The 22535-nt window shown below is 30.8% G+C and overlaps 1 protein-coding gene across 21 annotated transcripts in view; it reads right to left on the reverse strand.

Annotated features, from left to right (window-relative positions):
- LOC115212775 (amyloid-beta A4 precursor protein-binding family A member 2) overlaps positions 1-22535 on the reverse strand; it is a 248648-nt gene that overhangs the window by 46396 nt on the left and 179717 nt on the right. For all 21 annotated transcript variants that reach the window (XM_036504010.1, XM_036504018.1, XM_036504015.1 and 18 more), the window contains one exon: positions 20205-20369. In XM_036504010.1, coding sequence (XP_036359903.1) covers positions 20205-20369 — 165 coding nt within the window. The remainder of the gene's footprint in view (positions 1-20204; positions 20370-22535) is intronic.

Raw genomic sequence — 22535 nt, forward strand, 5'->3', positions numbered from 1 at the left:
TTAATAATGTTTTTTGTTTACAGGATGAGGATTTATGCAGACAATAGTAGTGATGGTGATAGCAGCAGAAAGCAACAACAGTTAAAATAGTTGGTGCGATGAGTAGAATAACTGAATGCTTAGTGGCAGCACTACAATTCAGCAGCAACATGATAGGGTGATAGGCGTTAACTTCCAAAATCAGCAGGAATACTTTGCTTTCAGGAAAGGAAGGAAAAAAAAAACACTGTCAATGAGAAGTGTAAGTGCAATAGTGACAGAATTTCAACCACTGATGAAGGTAATAGTAAGTGTAACATCAGCAGCAGTAGTAACAGTGTAGAGCAAGAATGTTAAAAATTATAGGTAGGAAGGTACATATGAATTAAGTAGTAGGCAAGGCTAAGCACTCCACCACCATCACCAAAAAATATATAGCAAGATCAAGAGGAGTGACTTGCTATCAAAGTAGAGATAGATCAATCAAATAGAAGTATTGAGCGGTAGGCAGGCCTTTGTGCTCAAAGCAATAACAGCTTATTGATTTCTTCATTCTATCACATTTCTTTGAATTGCTAAAGAACCAATATCCTTTACTCATTACAAAATAATTCTGTGCTTGTAAAGAAGTTATTTGGACACTGAAAAACAATGAGGCAAAAATTTTCATTTAGATTTTTAATTTGTTTTAAAATTCTCATTAAATACTAGTGAAATCATTTCTTTTTTCCAAATTAGCTTTCGTTTTAATGTTGCAGCTAATTGCAACAATACTGTCATTGCATTAGAAACCGATTCTAAAAGGCAGCAAATCTACTAATGTATATAAGACAGCCAATGAAAGTAGTTAGATAAACAATTACAATGTTCTCTGAATAATTGAAATTCGAATATTATTCTAATAATATTACAGTTCATGCAAAATGTTTCAATGAGATTGATTAATTTATTCAGGAGATAAATTTACCAATTAATTCAATAAGATAAGAAAAATAACTTTTTAAATTAAAATAATGCAGTCCAACTAATAAAACAGAACTTTTTTTTTTTGGACAGCTATTTTACAGCTTTGAAATTATTATCAAGATTATGTATGCTTTTAGTATTTTCAGTATATTTCTTAAACTTGTTATGTTTAAACAAGGTTTGTTAGATCAAAATACATGTCAATATCACCAACATAAGTTAAATGGTTTCAAATTCAGAATATACATTTGTGAATATAAAACTACAGCCGAACACCTTTTACACACACACACACTATTGATAATGAGTAAAAGGAAATGAATTTATAATAAGACTTATTGGAAAATACAATCTATTAGCTGAATGAATGGATGAATAAAGAATGAAATATGAAAATAGGGAGGTAAAAGAAACTACACAGAATTTCTCAATCATATATAAAATATATAAAGGTCCAACCCATGCTAGTATGGAAAATGAATGTTAAATGATGATGATGATAGAGACTGCCATTGTAAATGAATCTACAATGGTATTTGAAAGTGAGATTTGTACTAAGTTTTTAGGGAAAATTGAGTTGACTCTATTCCAAGTATAAAAAAATCAGCCTTGAGCCTCATCAAAGGAAATCAATACTACAAATAACATAAGTTTATATTTAACTCTCTGATTCTACACTATAAGGGTTTGCCAGAATGTTTTTTCAATACTACCAAACTTAATGGTATTGATGGTTATCACAGCAATGGCCCATTCACTCCATTTCTTTGCTCTAAAATGCCACATAACCAACATTAAATCACTAAATCAAGAAAATAAGGCAAATAAAAAAAGCGATGATGGTTTTTGTATTAACTTCTAAAACTTTGGACATGGTGGAAGGGAAGAGTAATTGGAGTGAGAATTAGGAAGTCACTTGAGAGCATAGGCAATTAAAAGAGATTTTAGATATTTATACTGAGAACATAGGCAAGTAAAAGTGATTTTAGATATTTATATTGAGGATACACAAGAGAAAAAAAAAATCTTACATAGTAAACAAGCTTGCATACAAAAGTAATCAATGGGCTAACATCAAGCTAAGGGATTTGAAAGAGAACAAGGTAAGATTCAGAGAAGATAAATCTAACAGTAGCTTTTAGTGGTGTTGCAAACTAATCAATTGAAAAAAGTACCAATTTAGATAGCTGAGAGGGGGGAACAAAACTAAGTCAATAAATCTCTATAAAAAATAATTTGCTATTTTGCAGGAGCCCAAATATTTAAAAGTGGTATCCATTTAAAAAGATAAAACCTTAACATTTGTATCACTATATTGACAACTCATCTAGACTATGAGAAATATAGAACCAAAAGCATGAAATATTGAGATAAAATACCAACTGATGTACCAACGTTTGTATGATTTACTGTAGTTATTTTTGGTCTTCTTTATGCTTGTTAAAAAAAGATTCCCCACTCCACTGCTTTTGATATATTTTACTTACAATGAATATTATAAGATAATTGATAACTAATGATCTAATCTAACTGCTAGTACCTAAACAACTATAATTTCACACTCAGAAATCAAGGAATTAACTTTTTCGGTATTATCCTTTCTGATGTAGCCTGTATTAAAGTGTTCAAATCTAAGTTCAGATTTTTGAAAATCTCATTATGTGAAAAATAATTACCATATTTGCTGGCGCATAATATGCACATGCAAATAACACACTAATTATGTGAAAGAAATTTGAGAAAAAATAGATTATATTTCAAATTCAAGGAAATAATTTGTTCCTTTGCAAAAATTTGAATTTTTTTAGGTTTTATGAATAAACAACATACATGTCAAAAATATTGTGGTTTCAGCATCTTGGATAAGAAGAATAAAAAATATATATAAATTCACTTATATAGAAAAAAATGAAAAAAAAAACCCCCAAAAAAAACATTCTAGCAAAATAATTGCCTTTGATATGCTTAAAATTATGAATAAGCAGAACAAGATGTTAAATTTTTATTCAGTACTTGCTATCTTTGAAGCTTTGAATTTCATCTTTATTGCAGCCTCTGGGAAACTTTCAAATTCTTCACTGCTGCCATCTTTGAAACTTTCAAATTCTTCTTCCCAACTACTCTCACCTACTTCATAATTCATTTAATCTTCTGTGCTATCTAAAGCACTAATAATAGCACTTCTTGAAAAAATTTGACAACAATCTTTTCTTTCACTGCATCTTATGAATGTCTTAACCCACCAGCATACTTCTGAATTTCAAGGTTTCTTCATGCATCCATTAGAGATAAATCATTCATGCATTTATTCCATTCCTCATGCATAAACATCTTGATATTGTAACCGTGAAATAACTTCTCTAGATATGACTGCCATTGTTGTTTTATAATTCTCTAGCTTCATCTTCGGTAATTCTGTAAGGTTATATCTAGATACATTAAATACTAGTAGGAATGGCTTTGTGATGATAAAACTTCTTATGTTGTCAGGCATTCACTTGCCAATTCTTGTTCTTGTTTGCATACATAGTACATGTTTCTTCATGTTTTTTTTTCTGTAACACCATGCACTGTTCCTTTAAAATCATTTGCAGGTCTTTGCTAAGCAATGCCAGATTTCCTATGAATAAACATCCACATCTTCAGGTCTTTTCCAATGTAGGCCATTTAGCAATATCACCTCAAAAATTGCATTTTACGCATGGTAATTTTTCTTTGTTTTCTCCACCCATGTATTGTGCATTCTGTTGGTAGCCCCTCACAACACCTAACCGTGGGTCTATTGCCACTTTCTTTCCTCATTCTATCATCTTAACTTGTAATTGGATGCATACACAATCACTTTTGTTTAAATTTCAATAGGGGCATTGCACAGTAGAAATATAAAATAGCCATTTATACTTTGGAAATGAGCATAATAAAAGTGAGGCAGGAGAGCTTCATGTTCAACTTTGTACTGCTATTTACCAAAGAGTAAAACTTGCTTGTGGATTGACCACATCAGATACCTTAAGGTCAACCATCATTCAATCTTTGTTCTGAGGCAAAGCAAATACTTTGCTCTTTTTTGCAAGGACCAAATAAATGAAATTCTTCATACCGTGTTGGTATATATTAATTTAATACATAAATATACATAGATATATCTTTATGTCAGTATATCTTAATTTACAATCAAAATAAGAAGGGAATAGGTTTTATTCTTCTTTTTAGGGAAGTCATTTTACACAGAACTGTAACTTTGCATATAACATGCAAAGAGAATTTCTTTTAAAGGCATTTTTTAAAAGAAAAGTGAGTGCAATAAACTGGTAAATACAACTGATTTCAATAAAAGTTGATAGTTACTTATTTTACTGAATATCTCATTCTTGATCATTTTCAAAATTATAACACAAAAGGCTATATATTCTTATGAGAAAAATGGTCAGGAAAGATGTAATGTATAAAATATACTATCTTGAGGATTTAAAATTCTCAAAATAATAGGATTTAAGTTAAACCCAATATTTTTTAGTTGATACTGTGAGACTTTAGTAAATTGACTATTGTTATCTCTTCCATGGACAGAAAAAGGAGGATTAACCTGACCTGATTTTCAGTATAACTGAATTCATCTTCAGAAGTCATGTATCTGTTTCTTCTACCCACAGGGTTAATAGCTATTTATAGCCCCTAAATGAATTAGCTTCAATAAATCAGTTGTTTGATTTGCATAATTAATGCTTTGCTAACCACTAATTTAATTAATTGCTATAGCACTGACAGAATGTATGGATAATTATTAACATGTATTAATAAGGCAACCTCCACTTTTCTATCTGTAGAAAAGATAATGCAAATCAATTTTCTTACATTTGTAAAAGACTCAAGGCTTTAACCATAAAATATTATGTTTACCTTCATACACATTAATAATAATCCATATATGCTATCCACTACAGTAACAGTTAGCAACCAGCAAAACATTAATTATGCAAATCAGAACAACTGGTTTACTGAAGTTGTGACACTTGGTGACTATATAAAAGAATGGGTATGTGACCTGTGAATATGGATCCAACAAGATTCCAAACCAGATCGGGTTTTCTGTGACATATATAACAACATTCATTTGCTTACATTTGTCAAAATCCTAGAACATTATCGTAAACGACAAAAATTTTTTTAAATGGCTTTAGGTTTTCCTTAATAAATATTTGTCATTATCAATGGATGTTGTTTAGTACAAAAGCAATAAGAAATGTTGCAGAAAAAAATACTATCACTGATTAAAGATAAAAAGCTTTACCTCAAATTCCTTCTAATGTGAAAACTAATCTTCATCAGCAATGAGAAGTAGCACAATCTTAACAGAAACATTCTAAAAGTCATACTAAAGACAGTGAAAAAAAAACAGGGTTTTGATTTGTTGACATTACCACTTGGCCTTCTGTACTGAATGAATCATAAAAGGAACAATACTTGTGGAGCAATTTACAACCAGTGATAAGTAGTAGTATTTGATTTGATACATAACAATTTTTCTGAATAGCTGTTTTGCTGACTTTGCACTTATGATCAGTGAGTCAAAACAGTCAGATTTCAACAGGTGAATGTTCACTTTGAAAACTTGAAAGGAATACCAAGAAGACAAAGATGACTCACATTAGAAGAAAGATTGGAAATTCTTTAAGTTAGATGAGTTTAGACATATTTTACAATTAATAATAATCTATACAAATCTGTTAAATTACGTTCATGATTTCTAATAGGCTATTAATAAGTAGTTTCAATAAAAATAAGTCAGTTTTATTCCATTTCTGAAAGATTTTCAATCATACACACGATGTGTTTCTGTTACGCTAAGCCATCATTTTGGACTTACACCACTGATTCTGATGTTAAATTTATTTGGTCTAATGAGAAAATCAATATAGTAGGACTAAAAGAAAAAAATTTTCTGAAAACCAAAGACAAGAATTTATACACACACACACACACACACACACATATATATATATATATATATATATATATATATGAGAGGAGGTAGAGAGGTGTGTGTGTGTGTGTGTGCATGTGTGTTCATGTGATGTCATAATTTTATAGCAACATATTGATCTGGTGTCTGGTCTCTGAGCAGAAAACACACATAAAAGGATGATAGCCATTTAGAATAAGCATTTTCAAAGAGAGATGAAATATAGAGTGAACTGCAAAATAGAGATCACAAGATTCATATATCTAGCTACATTTTATGAAAGTTCAGGATCACACATGAAAAGAAACTTTTCACAAAATACGGCAAAATCATGAAGACTTTTACAACACAATCCCTTTTTAACCCCAATTTAAGTTGTCACCATCTACAATTAGTTATATTTGTAAGGCTATAAATATGTAAAAAAAAAAATTGTAATATTTACCTTCTGTTTCTCTAAGTTGGCTTAAAAAAATGGTTTGTAGTTCAATCTTTAAGCTTGCCAGTTACCTTCAAGTTTTGCATGTATTAATAGTTGGAGCAATTATTTTCCATATACACAGGAATATCAGATCTATTTCCATCTTGTATACATTCCAATTATTACAAAATATTTTTTGTTTGTTTTGAATAAGATGCAATATATATATAAGAATGGAAATTAACTTTTATGCAACAGCTGCAACTGAATACTTGCATCAATTCACAGAAACAGAGAAATAATGTGATATAAACATTTCATTTACCAATCATGAAAAATTATATTTTTCAAAACTTAACTATGACAATTGGACTATTCCACCAGTAGGCAGTAAAGTGATGTCAGGTTAATGCAGAGACCACTTCTAATAGCAGCAAGAGAATTGTGTAACTGACAAAGTTTGTTAGTAGTAATGAACTCCCAAAATGAGTACCAACAAAGAAGGCTACTTAAATCAAAGTTATACTCCAAGATACACCAACTGCCTAGCCAACAAAAAAAAAAATGTAACCCTGGAAATTACCATAAGGATTACAGGAACAATACAGAGACAAAGTGTACTTGAGAGTGAAAAGACCATATGAAATTTAATACAATGTGCAGAGTTATCGTTTTCATATCTACTTTTCCAAGTTTTCACGGGTCAGATGAAATTTGTTCAGGCAGGTTTTCTATGATTGGATGTCTTTCTTGGTGTTAACCAATCACCTGTTTCCAAGCAAGGTAATATTTACCCATGACCAGACATTTTTTGTGAAAAATTGGAAACAAAGGATAGTGCTTGTATGATGGTGGCTCATTTACATGTACTGAGTGATGTCAAAACAAAGAAATATAAACACACACACACGACAGACTTCTTTCAGTTTCTGACTAGCAATTCCATTCACAAAGTTTTGGTCATCCTGAGACTATAGTAGAAGACACTTGTCCAAAGTACCACATAGTGGGACTGAACCTGAAGCCATGTGCTTGGTAAGTGAACTTTTGAACAACATAGCTATACCTATTCTTTTTGTGTAGAATAACTATGAGATTAAAATCTCCTGTCAGTATACATAAAAAAAAATGTTTCCAAACTCTACATATTGTCCATAAATTTGTTTCTTTTTTAACTAATACATAATAAAATTGTGTGTGTGAATGTTGTAGAATGTAACAAAAAATACATTATATTATGTATTTTATATTATTATATAATGCAAAAGGTGGACTTTATTTCATATTGTAATGCTGCAACTACAAGGGGTCTTAATAGCATGCTTTACTTCACCCTGAATTGACTGAATTAATTTTTACCAACCAATGAATGATTACTGATCATATACATTATATGCAGCTTGTGCATATGCCACACACTTGATTGTATATGCACATTATGTACTTGTGTATTGTTGTATTATTTTGATTTCAACTTTCTTCCCATCTTTTGTCACAAATTACCCCTTGTCAGCCTGCCTACTTTGGTTAATTTTATCTTTATGATACTGCTCACTCCTTATCATCCACCATTCCCTTTCTTGTGCTGATCTCCTTTTTGTTAGCTTATCCCCCCCCCCCCGATTTTATTGACCTCTTTACCCACAACTCATTTCCTTTACCCACTCCAGTATCCCACTTTGTTTACATGTGTCTCTGTATTATGTATATGTTATTTTGTCCATCACCTCCTCTGCTCTGCTTTCTCACTATTTCCTACTTTACCAGACCTGGCTGGTCCCACCATATTCCATCCATTTCAACTGACCTGGGTTTTGCTACAAACTTTGATCACTACTCACACTTTATTTCTGGCCACACTACTTACATTATATTTCCCTCCCTCTTTCTCTCCCCTTATATCTACCCCTCCATGTCACTCCTTTATTTCTTTAAATTTTCCAGCTGCAGTTTTGTGACTGTAGTGATAAGGCTACTTTATTCTCACTCTTTCTCTCTCTGAAGAAAAAGAACCAACAGTATGAAGCGGATTTTTTTTACCTCCCTTATCACAAATCAACCATCTGAAATTCTTTTTTTCCTTCAAACTTTTATAAACAGCTGAGCATGCTTGTCCTGCAAGTTACTTGGTGACCTCATTAGTACCAGTGCCATGAAAAAAGCACAGTACACTCTGTAAACTAGACAGCATCAGAAAGCGCATCCGGCCATAGAAACTATGCCAAAGTAGATATTGGAACTCGGTGCAGTCTTCTGGCTTGTCAGCTCCTGTCAAACTATCCAATACACACCACCATAGAAAACAGACATTGAACAATGACAATAATGATATGATAGGTAAACTTTTGAAATTATTTGACATTACTTTGTAAAAATCGTAATGGCTAAAATAATTATCCAGTAACAAGAGAGAGCATTTATTGTAGAGATAGCTCTTGTTATTGTTACTGTCAGAGTTCATAGTCATTTTTCTTTTTACAAGGAAAATACATTTCTGTGAAGGAGAGAGAAAGGAATAGTCAAATGATATATGACATTGTGTGTGTCTGTGTGTGTGTGTGTGTATATATATATATATATATATATATATATATAGCTGATATTTATTAATAGTCAGTTGAAATGCAAAATTGGCAGTAGTAAGATTTGAACTGAACAAAAAAGAAAGGAATCTATATGAAAACCAGGTAGAAAAAAAAAACTTTTGTTATTTAAGGTACATAAGAATTACCTATAAAATAACATTAGCCATGACTGGTTAAAAATAGCAGCCAAATTGCCCTCAAATCATACCCATCTTAAGGAAGGAAAGACACACTGGATCATGTGGTCCCTGATACACTGTGGATGAATAGAAGACAAAATAGTTACAACTAGAATGGTTTTGATCATAAGTCTACTGAAACAGGGTCGAGCTGAAGCAAACAAAAAAAAAAAAAACACACACTTAAGTTTCATGAATCCCTCTAATACAGGTTAGTTTTAGCAAATGCAAGATTAATATAATAAATCTAAAGCCTGACATAATATAATTAGATTGGAACTTTATTTTAAAATTTATTATTTACACCTACATAGGAAAAGACTTATATAGGATAAGACTTCATAGTTGGGAACAAAGGAGTTGATGATAGTTTATAGATGAAAATTATATATCATTGCAAGTCAATAAACTGAATCTAAACATTTCTGTAAAACTATCATGGAACAACAGCAGTAATTAATAGATAGTTTCACATGAGAAGCAATAAAAACGTTGAACAAGAAAACTATGATTTATAGGTATTGCTTACGTACATGATAGAAAGTGCAGTAGGAGTTAGTTGTGATAAGAAAATTGGTAATTAAAATGTTGCCTGAGTAGGCAGGAAAAACAAAGTCGGCAGCATTTTAGCAATTTTTGTAAGTGCATTTAGCTCTGAAGATAATTCTGTATATTACCGAGAGACTTGTTATAAATATTCACAAAATAATAATAATAATAATAATAGTAATAATAATGACAACAACAACATAGATGATTTTGTTCATTTCCCATGTCTAACCTACTACAATAACAATCTAGTATGATATTATTAATGAAAGTGATTAAAAAAAAAGTTGTAATAAGCATTCATAAAACTTGTAATACAAAGTAATTCATACACTCAAAGAGGAATTGATTCCAGATAAACTAAGATTGGCAGTAGGAGGAAGATCTGTCAACTATACTCTCACTCTTGCTCTCTCTCTCTCTCTCTCTCTCTCTCTCTCTCTCTCTCTCTCTCACACACACACACACACACACACATATATAGATCAAAGTATTTATAAAATTGACTAAGATAAATGGCCACAACATGAAAAGATAGACTTGTAGTAATAGAAGAATAAAGAATTTAGAAATACACCTACTTTGACACACAAAGTTGTTACATAAATGTCCACTGCCTGTATAGTAATGCTGTAGCTATCCCTACACATCAGTTTTCCAACCCTCTCCTCGACACAAAAAGTCAGGTGTCTGACTCATGTTCTATTGTACATGATATAAATGATTACTAAAATTAAAACAATTTGACCAAACAATGGCAACATCAGCACCTATTATACGTAGAAGGGCTGCTTACACTGTCATTGAAATATTTTGTAACAAATGATCACTAAAGTAAGTTTATTAATAAAGCTAGTTAAATACTTGCCTTCAACAATTAGCTATCCCACTATACAAATAAAAAAAAAATACACTTGCTACTCAAGATGCAAAGTGAACATCCTCATAAATACACATATATATATATATATATATATACACACATAAATATATGTATACGTGCGAGTGTGTGCATGTGTACACATGCATATACACATATATATGAATGTATTCAAATATATTTACACACACACACAGAGTCAAACAACTGCTGTCAAAACAGTAAATTTTAGAGCCTAAAATATCTTGTTCCATTTGTAGATTAGCTTTGTCACAATATGGAAGAGCCAAAATCAGATATTTGTACAAACTCATAGAATCTGGTTTCAGAAAGTGTTGAAATACTGATGCAGTCAATCTATTAAGAGCCCTGTGGTAAAAATTGCTGTTCCACACAAGAGTATGTTTTTATCAAGGTTCAAACTAACTTTCTCTATGATAAGGCTGTGGGACTCCATCCATAACATGAATTTGGCTAGAGCTAAAATTTTGTTTGCTGACTAGACTGATCAAGGATGTTCAAGTGCAGAAGCTAGATGAGTCTTCCTTTCTACCAATTGCCCCAATTAAAAGCTAAGACTAAGAAATATATTAATTTACCTTGTGATACAATCGTAATGCTAATCCCAGGCTATGGTCTCAACTCTAAAATCCATGTGCTAAACGCAAATCATAAACATTTCATTTCTACACTTGTGAAACTGAGGGTCTGTTCTGAAGCAGTTTGACCACTAATCATTTGTTTCATTGAGTAAAAAGAGAGAGAGCATTTTTCTCTGTGAAACCTCCTACAATAAATGGAAACCTTATCTCATACATGAAGCTTCATTCATTACTGACTCAGAGTAACATGATACGCACAATTGTGAATCATGCTGTGCTTATCACAGGGTGATCTGTGATAACATGGTTTATGATCAGTCAAAGAGTCTGCTTGGAACACAAAAACATTCTCCAGCAACCACCCACAGCTACCCATAATGCACTGACTATTGTAGTGCTCACAAGACAATGTTATGAGGCTGCATATTTTTTTATATGAATTTACATACTTGTATCTATCAACATGGTACAAATGAACAAACAAAACACAGGCATCTGATCTTAACAAATTACACAGATGAGTGTATTCTCAACAGCAAAAAGTAGAGATAATAAAGAAAATACATAACAGCAGAAGCTTCATTGCTATGGGCAGCAAGTTGGGTGTCAACCTATCATTTGCTCCATTTACAAAGTGCATGGAGTAGACTCATTTATCACTGTTTTTTGGAGTCAAACCTCTGTGATAAATGAGGATAGATGTACTTCTTTGAGAACATGGTATAACCTGCACCAGCTTCAGTTAATCGTTCATGATCATTACTTAGCTTGAACATTTCTTCAGAAAATTTTAGCTGTGCTGTGTTAGATTTAAGAGACATTAACTTGGCTGTGGATTATTACTGAGGCAGACTATAAGATTAAATATCATCCACCATTTAAGTTGCCTGATAAACACTGTCTTTTGTTGAATAACAATAAATGCTTAATTAAAGGAGATTAAGCTCGTAAACCAATAAACTCTCAAAAAATGCATTTGTAACACAATTTATGTGTGTGTGTGTATATGTATAGGTGACTATGTGGCTTTAGATTCACATCAAAATATAACTTTTAAGGTTCTACCCTTGGCACCTAAGGCAAGTGTCTCTCAGTACAGTTTCAAGCTAACCAATGCCATGTGAGTGAAACTAGTAGATGGAAACTGTATGGAAGTCTGTTATATATAATATATATACATATATCATTCATTTGTTTGTTTTTACTACTGTTTTACCATGCTCTCATTGATATTATTCAAGCATTATTTTACAGCTGGATGCTCTTCTAGTTATTTAACCCTGATCTGCTTTTTAAGTAAGAGATTTTCTATTCCTACATCTTTGAAGGCACAAAGCTAGCAGATGATTTGTTGAAAACAGAATCAATGTCATCACTTGTAGCTCAGTGATTTTAGAAGATCAAATGTAAACCAACACACACACACATATACATGCATTCTTACATATACAGACACACACGGCAGACTTCTTTTAGCTTCCATCTACCAAATCCATTCACAAAGTTTTGGTCAGGCCAGGGTTATTAGTAGAAAACACTTGCCCAAGGTACCACACAATGAAACTGGATATGAAGGGACATGGTTAGGAAAAAATTTCATAACCACACTGCCATATCTGTGCCTGCTGTATGTGTATGTTTACATTCTGCATCCTTACATGATACCATCTGAGCAATCAGTGATGTCATACTTACATTCCATGTAAACAATATGTCATGTTGAGCAATTTTGAAGACCAGTGGAATGTGGAATAAAAAATATCCTTAACTTGAAAAAGAGGTAAGCTTGATGACGGAAAGTATATCTAACCATAAAATACTGCCTTAATAAATGTCCATCTAACCCATGCCAGCATAAAGAAATGCAAAACAAATGGAAACTAATGAGTGTATGTATGAAAGAAAAAACATTTGATCAAATTATATTTTAGGTTATTCCTTATAAAGCACACATATCGTCGTCATCATTTTAATGCCCATTTTTCTATGCCTGCATGAATCAGACAGAATCTTCTGAGGCAGACTCTCTAGAGCTAGATACCCTTTCTGTCACCAAGCAAGGTAATAGTTCCCCATGAGTAAACAAGTTTTTCACAGAAGATTGGAAAAAAACTTGTTTACAACCATCACACAATGTCAAGGCAAAGGAACACTTACACACAAATCCACTCACAAGGGTTTGGTTGGCCAAGACACTTGCTCCAGGTGCCCTTCAGCAGAGCTGCAAATTTCTTAACCAACAGTCATACCCACACCCATCCTCATTTGCAAATAGTTCTGTTGCAAAAGTTAATTCCGCTTTCAAGCAATTATGAAAATGAAAATAATTAAATCCAAGAAAAAAGGAAAAATAATTAATCCAAGAAAAAAGGAAGAAAATTCCAGATATGCTCTTAAACAACAAATGAGTCAACAAAGGAACCTTAGATAGTCATTAACCTAGAAACTGAAACTATATTTCTTTTAAATTATACTCTACTGTCTAACTAAAAAAAAAAGACGATATCCAAGACAACATTAAGTAATGTCATATTAGCTATAAGATGCCTGGAAAAATGAAGAGATTGGCTGGTCATGGCTGGAACGCTTTTGACCATAGATCTACTTAATCAGGTTCACAACAACAACAAAATAGTAAAGAAATCACAATCTCATTAGCATTCAACAATTTTAATGAGAAGTCTAGTTATAAAGAGTAGAGAGCAAAGGTATCTTCCCAGTAAAACCAGCTATAATTCCTATTTTAATTCACTTGCCAACACTAATATCTTTTTACAAAGACTTAAACATCACAAACTCAACTTTCCTTCTCTTATAAATATGAAATATCAAGCCAATTCTTTTAGAAAACTCAATATTACATTTTAAAAAATCTTTTATATTTATAGTTTACATCTAATTGAATAATTGAGCTAGTTATTTTCTTTTCTTTGTAATATTAAAACCAGAATTGAAGCTTATTCCATGATATGGCAATTACTATATTATTTCAATCAAAAGGAGAAAAACCTTGAAATTTGACAGGTGACAAACAAGACTGAATAATTCAATCATTAAGACTATTTTAACATGATAACTAGATTATAGATAAATTGATCCCCAGAACACATAGAAATGTTTTAGTAATGTTTGGCCAATCAGAGGCTTCTGTCAGAACCATGATACTGATTTATAGCAAGTGATACATTGAAACTTAGGAAAGAAATGGAATATGTTTTTATGATAGTTTTTGTTTTGTAGTTTTTTCCCCACCACTTCTATTGACTTCCCAGAGAAATGGAAGAACAGCAGGTGTACTATGTCAGTTATAGAATGTCAAGGACATAGTTGGGAAGATGCTGCAGTAAACTAAATGTAGAAATAATTGATAATTCTAAATAAATATCTGTTTACAATTTCATCTGTATGTTCTAGAATAAAGACAATTTATATTTCCTTAAAAAAAATCAAAGTATAGAAAGTATGAAAAAACAATTCACTAGTATAATGATAAAATTAAGTTGAATCTTTGCCCCAAAATTTTATTGGGTGTAGGAATAAAAGAAGTAATATATTTTTTATTGCATATAAAAATTTTACAGACAAACAAATGAAATATAGCTAAACCAATTTCGAATGTTGAAAAAAAAAATATTGATTTAATGAAGTAATAGAAAACAGACAGACCAATAACATTATTAACACTAATGAATAAGGGATGATCTACAGATAGGTAACTAAATTGTGTTCGGCAACAGTTCAGACACCATCATACTGATACATGTTGCATCAACTGATAAATGTGATGTAGTTGCTTGGCTACACACTCAAAGTATATTGTTATGTTAGAAATATAATAACCAGATTGATATTTCTTGTGAACCAGCAAAGTAATTAAAAGAATAATTTCAAGTTATCAATTTACATAATTTGCTTTCTTTCTTTCTTTTTCTTTTTTTTTAAATATTTCTTTTAGCATGTTACAGCACAAGCATTTCACAAAACAACTTCTGTCTGAAATTTTCTGTGAATTGATATAATACTCTTAAAATCTTTTTTTTCTTTCTTCCTACTCTCACAGAACAAAAATCTGAAAACACCTTGTTTGGATGATTTGAGAAATAAAGGAAGAATTTGATGTAGACATGAAATAATAAAAGGGAATGATAGACTATATTGAGAATTTAATTAAAAAATCTTTAATCATTATTCAAAACAATCAAGTTTGGATCATCAATAGTATAAGCATAGTATTATACTTTTGTAATATTAAATATTTCTAATGGACAGAGTGGTGAACATTCTTTGTATTATTACCATGTTAAATCGTCATCATCATTATCAAAAGGTCATTTGTCTACCTGACAAAATTTATTTTACCGACAACATATTTTAATTTATATCGTTCTTTACTGTCATTTTCCTTGCTTTATCTTTGTATTTCGCAGACAATGCTTTCCTGAAATTTTCTGACAGTGCTCTGTCTATTGCTTGAATCTGTCCAGTATACCTATATGCTTCTCACCATGCACTCCTATCTGTCTAGTGTACATCATAAAATGAAGAACAGCTCCACAATGAAATTTCCTTCTCTAGGTATTCTTTTAAACTTCATCTTAATCATACAAATTGTATTATTTTAACCTTTCATTTTTCTGTACATGAATAATAAAAATTGCTTTTCTTCTCTAAAGAGTAAAATTATTAGTTCTAAGAAGAAAAACAACAAAAGGTTTCTCAAGATTAATCAACACAGATATAGAGTCAACTTGCAAACAACATTTAAATAATCATCTTCCTGTTTAACATCTGTTTTTAGGTGTGTGTATGAAAATTATCTATCTGTCTGTCTGTTTGTCTATATATATATATATATATATATATATATATATATATATATATATATATATATATGATAATTGAATAAGTAGACGAACGCTCGGGATGTTGTTAAACCATTTATATCTTGAATTTTTCTACATATGTTTTGACAAATGTACTCCCAAAATGTCCAACAGGATAAATTATTCATTAAAAAAAAAAATTTACAAGTATTGTTGTAGTATGAACTTACATACTACATTTCTATGAATGAAGTGCTGCAGTGTAGAGTCAAGTCTCAAGCAAGTGCTGTAATCTTACTGTAAATTCTTAGGTGACCAAATCTACAATAACATGATTTTGGTTTCTGATACAAGCTATTTCACTTCACATCTGAGACTAATGTCCTTGTAAAAAACATCAACCGCTAATTCTATAAAGCCAGAGGTTCAGATCAAAATATTCATAGTATGCAGCCTACCAATCTAAATAGCCAATACCATACTAATTAGTGATTTCCAAAGCAGCACACTCCCTGTGTGGTAGAAAGGTATTGAAGAGAAGAGGAACACAAGTGATTGGTTGAGAAGGTAGAATAGAGTAGAACTAAAATTGATGAAAGAATAAGGGAAAACAGTGTAACTTATTCAATTTTTCTATTTTCTTCTTGTATCAATGTCAATCAATTTTTCTATATTGGAAAAATAAGTAAGACTATATAACTTATGTTATTATTATTTGTCTGGCAATGTTTTTGTGAAACAGATGTAAAGAAAATGAGATTTTTTAAATATCAATGAGGTTGTACATGCACTACATAATGAAACATTACTTATTAATAAAAATTAATTAGCCTCTAGTGTAACAGTACTGAAACAAAGTGTCGTTTTTCAAGTCCAGATGGGAAAATAGCATACCCTTTAATTATAAAAAAATTATTAGTTCTGTTGAACAGGTAGTCTCAATTATTATTATTTATTTGGGTTTTTTTCTCCCTCAAGTAATATTAAAATTATTGCATCTGAGTAACTAAATTACTCCTACCACAAATATATATATATATAATATATATATATATATATATATATATATATGATAATTGAATAAGTAGACGAACGCTCGGGATGTTGTTAAACCATTTATATCTTGAATTTTTCTACATATGTTTTGACAAATGTACTCCCAAAATGTCCAACAGGATAAATTATTCATTAAAAAAAAAAATTTACAAGTATTGTTGTAGTATGAACTTACATACTACATTTCTATGAATGAAGTGCTGCAGTGTAGAGTCAAGTCTCAAGCAAGTGCTGTAATCTTACTGTAAATTCTTAGGTGACCAAATCTACAATAACATGATTTTGGTTTCTGATACAAGCTATTTCACTTCACATCTGAGACTAATGTCCTTGTAAAAAACATCAACCGCTAATTCTATAAAGCCAGAGGTTCAGATCAAAATATTCATAGTATGCAGCCTACCAATCTAAATAGCCAATACCATACTAATTAGTGATTTCCAAAGCAGCACACTCCCTGTGTGGTAGAAAGGTATTGAAGAGAAGAGGAACACAAGTGATTGGTTGAGAAGGTAGAATAGAGTAGAACTAAAATTGATGAAAGAATAAGGGAAAACAGTGTAACTTATTCAATTTTTCTATTTTCTTCTTGTATCAATGTCAATCAATTTTTCTATATTGGAAAAATAAGTAAGACTATATAACTTATGTTATTATTATTTGTCTGGCAATGTTTTTGTGAAACAGATGTAAAGAAAATGAGATTTTTTAAATATCAATGAGGTTGTACATGCACTACATAATGAAACATTACTTATTAATAAAAATTAATTAGCCTCTAGTGTAACAGTACTGAAACAAAGTGTCGTTTTTCAAGTCCAGATGGGAAAATAGCATACCCTTTAATTTATAAAAAAATTATTAGTTCTGTTGAACAGGTAGTCTCAATTATTATTATTTATTTGGGTTTTTTTCTCCCTCAAGTAATATTAAAATTATTGCATCTGAGTAACTAAATTACTCCTACCACAAATATATATATATATATATATATATATATATATATATATAGATAGATAGATAGATATATAGATAGATATACAGATACAGAGATATAGTCTATGCTGTAAAATGGTTGGTACTAGGAAGGGCATCCAGCAGCAAAATCATGCCAAAGCAGATAATGGAGCTTGATGCAGTCCTTAGACATATCAGTTCCTGTCAAAATGTTCAACTCATGCCACCACGAAACATGGACATTAAATGATGATGATAATGCATCATATATACATTCTTTTATTCTTTTACTTAATTCAGTCATTTGACTGTGGCCATGCTGGAGCACTGCCTTGATGGGTTTTAGTCAAATGAATCAACCCTCAGGACTTTTTTTAAGACTAGAACTTATTCTATCAGTCTATTTTGCTGAACCACTAAGTTACAGGGATATAACCACACCAACATCAGTTGTCAAACGGTGATGAACACACACACAGATATATATATATATATATATATATATATTCAATTCACCAATAATGTTATATATATATATATATATATATATATATATATATATATATATATACACACATGATGGGCTTCTTTCAGTTTCCATTTACCATATCCACTCACAAAGCTTTGGTCAGCCAGAAGCTATAGTAGAAAACACTTGCCCAAGGTGCCACACAGTGGAACTGAACCTAGAACCATGTGGCTGGGAAGCAAGCTTCTTACCACACAACCAAACCAGCGTAGTCTAGTTTTCATGAAGCATCGTTTCATATACACAAATATTTTTAATTATATGATTTTGAAGCCAAAACAAAAGCAATTTATAAAAAATAAACAAGTTGATACAGAAAAATCTGTACAGGAATCCCACAATGAAGGGTTGCAAAACTTTTACATAATGCACTAAGCAAAGTTTTATCACTATATCAAGATGCATTCCTTATCTTTATCTAAATACATTAAAAAGCATTTTCTGAAATTGTGTCCATAATATTTTTTAGGTTTTACTACCTCATACTTTTTGGCTGTTGTAATTACATACAAATTAGTATCAGATTTATTTAACCAGGTGTAAGTTGTTAAAATGATCAGAAGGGAATATTTTATTGTAACAAATGTATAGCTATAAAATAATTCAATCTCAACATAGAGCGAAATTTTCATAAAAAAACCTAAATAAAAATAAATCTTTTAAATTAGTAATATAAATATTATATTAGAAAATCTGTTATACTCTGTGGATCAGGGACTTAAAAAAGTACCATTCTGTGTATAGAGTTAGTCAAAATGATAACAAATTTTCTTAATTATAATTTTTATCATCTAATTGTATTATTTACTTATAGCTTTAAATATAATAAAAAAATGTTCTGTACACAAAAGTAATTTTATTTTTAAAAATAATGTAGATTTGAGTGAAGAACTAGATAGTATATTATCATAAAGTTGAACAATGTCACAATAGCAATGTCTAACTTAGGAGAAAAAGCAAGGGCTTCATTGCATATAATGACAAAGATTCTGAAGAAACAAGAAGTCTTCAGAAAAACCACTTCAACTGAATAATTTCCATTTTAATAGAGAATTCAAGTTGAAGAATTACTGGACATTATAGAGTGAATATCTAGAAGGACATGATCAAGTTCAATTAGTACAGGAATCCCACAATGAAGGGTTGCAAAACTTTTACATAATGATGGTTAATTGAAAAGCTAAAAAGATATGGTTTTCTAAACAAACAAAATTAAGAAACAAAGGAATTTATGAGAGCTAAATTCTACAATATTATGCAACATCTTGAATGCTGAGTAAAATGCATATTACTATGAAAAAAGACCTGATTGAGCACATTGCTATGGTAAAATCTTTTTTACAGCTTTGCTTTAATAAAATATTTTCAGTTGAAAATCTACTTTACTTTTATACACTGAATTAAAAAGAAATTGCAATCATTTTTGCTAACCATGTGCATTCTTATTAGAAGCAACACAACTAAGGAAACCAGAAACTTTTTTCTGTATAATTAATAACCAATTAGGATGATCAATATTGATCCAGATATGATATTGAGTAAGCTTTGCTCAAGCTTCATAATTAAAGTTATTGTTGAATAACCCTAGGTTAGCTCTGATCAAGTTAAAAAAACCTTTGATTACATGTCTGAATAATAAGAGCTAATCTAAAGCTAAACAACAATTGAATAATTTCTGAATACTAACGAAATTCTAAATACATAAATGAACTTACCTCGTCAGATTCAAAGACATGACAAAGAATCTTCGCCTGTTTCTTTCTTCGTAAAGATTCATCCCCCGGGCTGGAGAGGAGACGCCGGCGAGCCATGATTACCAGGATGTCGCCAATGTCAGCAATATATGATATTGTCCGTAAGGAATGATCCATCATGATTTCCTGTAGAAGCGAAAAATTTTAATTGTGACAAATTTCAATGAAAAACAAGTTTTATAACATTTACCTAAGATGAGGTAAAGAAATGAAAAGAGCTAAAGCATACAAAGATGAGTACTATGAACATCGCATTCATGTAAATGAATTGTTAAACATTTTAAGCAAGAACCTCAACAAAAAAATTATATATTTAGTATAGTATATAGCAACAAATAGAAATGGTGAAAAATAAAATTACACACATATAAACATACACACACACATTATGCAACTCCTGTCCTTTCATCATATATTTATTAATATTATGCTTTGTACTTTCTGATTCATATAAGAATCTAGAGCAGAGGACATCACAACCCCTTGCTTTTAGAGCTTACTACCATACTACTACTGTGAAATATAAATATATATTGGGTTCTAGCAACTGGTTATTAATACTGATATGACTAAGCAGAATCATTACATTATATATATATATATATATATATATATATATACACATATATACATATACACACACACACGCACACTTTTGATTAGTTTCTTGACTAAACGATGGGAAAGGACTAAACTGTCATACTGCACAGTAGAAGCAAACTGTAGATATTTGATGGTTAATTTTCCAGCAGTAGTCAATCTCAATTCAACAATATTAAAGATCTCTGAGTGTTTGCATTTAAAGATTTAAAAAATAATAATAAAAAGTGAAGTAAATTTTCCAAATTTTCTTTTATTTTGTTTTCATTCATTTATTCATTTATTTATTTATTGCAATCCATGAAAATTTAGTAATATTAACATAGCTGGTTACATATTTAAATCATTTATTTCCTAATCTGTAAAATTCCCAGCCTTGTAACATCATGAACCATTTTGCGGGAAAAAAACCCCATAAAAACTCAAATATTCTTCTTTTAAATGTCTAAAATAATCTCAAAATTTAATAAACATTTCTATATTTCAATGTGACATACTAAACATTTCATACTTTTCTAACAAAATATTCCTTAGTTTTTGTTTACAGTAAATAAACTCGTCCTTTGATATTGTCCTCCATGTCTTGGGCCCTTGTGGTCAATAAAAGAAATCATTATTATTCAACAGTTTGAATAATAGACACTGCTGGGTATTACTCGCTTTTACCATTTATACTTGGAATTCATTTTACAGAAAATTAGTAACATTTTTTTTTTCTGTGCACAAGACCAATAATTTTGAGAAGGGAGGAGGCAAGTTGATTACACTGAGATCCTAGTGCTTAATTGGTATTTTATTTTATCAACCATGAAATGATAAAAGGCAAAGTCAGCCTCAGTGGAACTTGAATTCAGAATGCTTAGTAACATTTTGCCCAGCATGCTAACAATTCTGTCAGCTTGCTATAATAATAATAATAATAATTATTATTATTATTATGATCCTGTGTACTATAGGCACAAGGCCTGAAATTTTGGGGAGCAAGTTGATTACTTTGATCCCAGTACTCAAGTGGTATTTATTTTATTAACCCAGAAAGGATGAAAGGCAAAGTCCACCTTGGCAGAATTTGAGTAAAAATGGATGAAATACCCCTTAGCATTTTGCTTGGTGTGCTAATAATTCTGCCAGTTCACTGCCTTATATATAATAATAATATTCCTTTCTACTATAAGCACAAAGCCTGAAATTTTGAGGGAGGGGACCAGTTGATTACATCATCACCAGTGCATAACTGGTACCTATTTAATCAACCCCAAAAGGACTAAAGGCAAAGTCAACATTGGCAGAATTTGAGCTCAGAATGTAAAGATGGACAGAATGCTAAGCACTTTGCCCAGCATGGTAATGATTCTGTCAGCTCACCGCCTTAAATATAATAATGAAAAGAAAAGTCATTGGAGGGGCAATGCATATCCTGCGTACAGATAAATTTTTCCACAAATTGCAATGTGGTTTACAATGTGTTGCTTACCATTGCTTTTTAATTGAACTGATTTAATTTCTTTCTTTTTTTTTTCAAGTATCACCATTATAAGTATTTTACTCTGGTAAAATTAAAAAATCAACTCATAAATAAATGAAACCCTCAAATCCATCACTGTACACACACAGAGTCGCATATGTATGTATGTACCCACATGTGTCTACATGCATAGGTACACCATGATTGATATACACACACAGACGAGG

The sequence above is a fragment of the Octopus sinensis genome, linkage group LG6, assembly GCF_006345805.1.
Source record: "Octopus sinensis linkage group LG6, ASM634580v1, whole genome shotgun sequence".
Classification (NCBI taxonomy): domain Eukaryota; kingdom Metazoa; phylum Mollusca; class Cephalopoda; order Octopoda; family Octopodidae; genus Octopus; species Octopus sinensis.